Genomic DNA, 3,152 nt, shown 5'->3' with positions numbered 1-3,152 from the left:
TACTTTTGTACATATACAGGCAGTTCCCAGGTTACGACGCACCCAACCTACGTCAATCCGATCTTAAGACGCTATTCAAAATAAATCTGGTTCCGACAAACAATGGTGACCCAAGGTTACAATGAGATGTCAGCGTAGGTATGGGCACTGGCGGCGTAGCTACGAGACGCAAGTTGGTTCTGCTTTTTGTTATTGTTGTTCAGTGCAGCATAGGCATACTGTATTGTACAGTGTAAGTAAGGAAGACCGCGCTGATCAGTACTCTGCAGCATGCCATTGTGGTACGTTGTTCTCATGTCAGCCTGTGCTTTCGTTATGTTACGCATCATGCTTTGTATCTTTTTGCCCTTTGTTATGGCTTCTGAGCATAAAACTGACTCTTCTGATGGCAGTGTGTCGAAGAAAAGGAAAGCCATTACGATGGAAGTGAAATTAGACATAGTGAAGTGCTCACAAACGGGAGAAACTGCCATTAACATCGGTTGTTAGCTTGGGCTTAGTCGGTCGATTGTCGCTATTATTATACAGATAAGGAATGTATCCTTGAACATGTGAAAGGAGCTGCTCCTATGAAAGCGACCATTATAACAAGGAGCGTAGTGGTCTCATTGTTGAGATGAAAAGATAATAGCTGACCTGGTTTGAAGACCAGAATCAGTGTCATATTCCAGCGAGCCTTATGGTGATTCACGAAAAGGCCAAAAGGTTATACAGAGGCATTGAAAAGTGAAAAGGGGGGAAGGGAGTGAAAGTGAACAGTTTATAGCAAGTAAAGACTAGTTTAGTCACTATAAGGTTACACTAATTTGCAAAATCCTATGGTGCAAGGTGACGTTGCTAGTGCTAATGAGGAAGCAGCAAAAAATTTTCCTAGCAGGTTGGCTGAAATAATTAGGGAGGGGGGTTACTTACCCGAGCAAGTGTTTAATGTGGATGACACAGGCTTATTTTGGAAGCGTATGCCTAGTCATACGTACATCTCAAAGCAGGAGAAGTCAGCACCAGGCCATAAGTCAGTAAGGCGAGACTGACTTTACTTCTTGGGGGTAATGCTGGTGGCAACTTTTAGCTTAAGCCCTTGTTAGTACATTTGGCTGAGGACCCAAGGGAACTCCTGGGGATTTTCAAGAGTCATCTTCCTGTCATTTTGAAGTCTAAGGTGGCTTGGGTTACACTTTGTATCTTTGAAGACTGGTTTAATACTGTATTCACTTTGTGCCCACAGTGGAACAATATTGTGCTTTGAAGGGTCTGCCCTTTAAGGTTTTGCTTGTATTGGATAATGCCCCTGGACACCCTTCACAAATGAATGACATGCATCCTAATGCAATGGTAGTTTACTTTCCTGCAAATACTACATCCATTTTGCAACCAATGGACCAGGGTGTCATTGCCTCCAAGGCCTACTACCTCCAAAGGACAATTAACGCTGCCTTCAAGGCCATTGAAAGAAACAAGGACTTGACTCTCAAGGACTTTTGGAAGTCCTACAACATTAATGAAGCTGTGAAGAACATTGCAGATGCTTGGGATGAGGTAAAACAGACCAATATGAATGCAGCCTGGAAGAAACTGTGTCCGCAGTTTGTGAATGACTTTCAGGGCTTTGAGCAGACACTAGAAAGTGTCACCAACAAAATTGTTGGAATAAGGAGCTAAATTTGGAGGTGGATGGTAACGATGTCAATGAGCTGCTGGAATCCCATGGAGAGGAGTTATCTGAAGAGGACCTCATTCAGCTGGACAAGCATAAAATGAGGAGGAGGAAGAGGCACCATTCCCAGAGCCCAAGTTATTAAGAGGAAAGGGCTTGTTAAAAGGTTTTTTCCTGGTAGAGGCAGGGATGGCATATTTCGAAGGTGAGAACCCAAACATTGAAAGATAAACCGAGATACTTAGAGGGAGTCATGGATTAGCTCAGTTTTTACAGGGAGACTTTGGAGGAGCAAAAAAAAAAAAAATTGTCCAGCCTAGCCTTGAACATTATTTAAGAAGCAATCTCCAGCACCATCTACCATTCCAGACACAGTGACCCCAGTACTTTCTAACCCAGACCCCCACCACTTGTATCTCCAACGCCATCTGCAACTTCGCATCACCCAAACTCCCCTGCACCCGTATCTCCAGCACCTTCTGCAGGTTCTCCTCCTGCATCTCCAGCTCCCTCATCTCTCTAAGCCTGTCTCTACATCCTGCAAAATGGCCCTTCCAGTGCACAAGCCAACCACAGGATTAAAGGTAAGGAATTCTTCACTTTTTTTCATTTTTATATATTGTTTAATGTTAAGAGCCGAACCTAGCCATTTTCATGGGTGCCGGTCCCAAGCCCGGATAAATAGGGAGGGTTGGTGTCAGGAAGGGCATCCGGCCGTAAAAATCTGTGCCAAAACCATGGAATGAGCCGAAATATGGAAAGAGGTAATGCTAGGGCGTACTCTGTAAACGACGCACAGAGACATCGCCCTAACTCTGTGATAAGGCAAGGGCTACTGCATCAGGAGCGGGTGCAGCTAAAGAAGCGAGCTCACATTGGATTTAGAGTATGTCAGCTTAATATTGGGTCTATGACTGGGAGAGGTAGAGAGTTGGCTAACCTGATGAGGAAAAGGAAAGTAGATGTTTTGTGTGTGCAAGAAACGCGATGGAAAGGAAATAAAGCTAAAGAATTGGGGGATGGATATAAGCTGTACTATAGTGGAGCAAATAAACAAGGCAGAAATGGAGTTGGCATAGTACTGTCTGGTGAATTGAAGAAGACAGTGATAGAAGTACAAAGAAAGAATGACTGTATCATCAGATTGAAGATGTGCTTTGGGGGAGAGAGTCTGAATATTATAAGTGCATACGCACCACAAGTTGGTTGCACAGAAGAAGAGAAGGGAAGTTTCTGGAGAGACATGGATGGAGTAATGCAAGAAGTGGAAGAACATGAGAGGGTGATAGTGGGAGCAGATTTGAATGGCCATGTTGGATGTGAAAATGAAGCGATTGGTCGGGTGCATGGGGGCCATGGAATTGGGGAGAGAAACCCAGAAGGGGAGAATGTAGTGGACTTTGCTGTGGCACTCGACATGGCAATAGTAAACACATTCTTTATGAAGAAAAGGGAACACCTAATAACATACAGGAGTGGGGAAGATGTTCCCAAATAG

At 44.1% G+C, this 3,152-nt stretch overlaps 1 protein-coding gene across 1 annotated transcript; it reads left to right on the top strand.

The window, feature by feature from the left end:
* The first annotated feature begins 2,408 nt into the window (after positions 1-2,408).
* Positions 2,409-3,152, top strand: LOC136825194 (craniofacial development protein 2-like). The gene has a single exon (XM_067081220.1). It carries the CDS (start codon positions 2,409-2,411, stop codon positions 3,150-3,152), a length of 744 nt encoding a protein of 247 aa, XP_066937321.1.

The sequence above is a fragment of the Macrobrachium rosenbergii genome, chromosome 37, assembly GCF_040412425.1.
Source record: "Macrobrachium rosenbergii isolate ZJJX-2024 chromosome 37, ASM4041242v1, whole genome shotgun sequence".
NCBI lineage: Eukaryota > Metazoa > Arthropoda > Malacostraca > Decapoda > Palaemonidae > Macrobrachium > Macrobrachium rosenbergii.
Note: the sequence above shows the minus strand (reverse complement) of the source record. Positions and strands in the feature narration are given on the sequence as shown.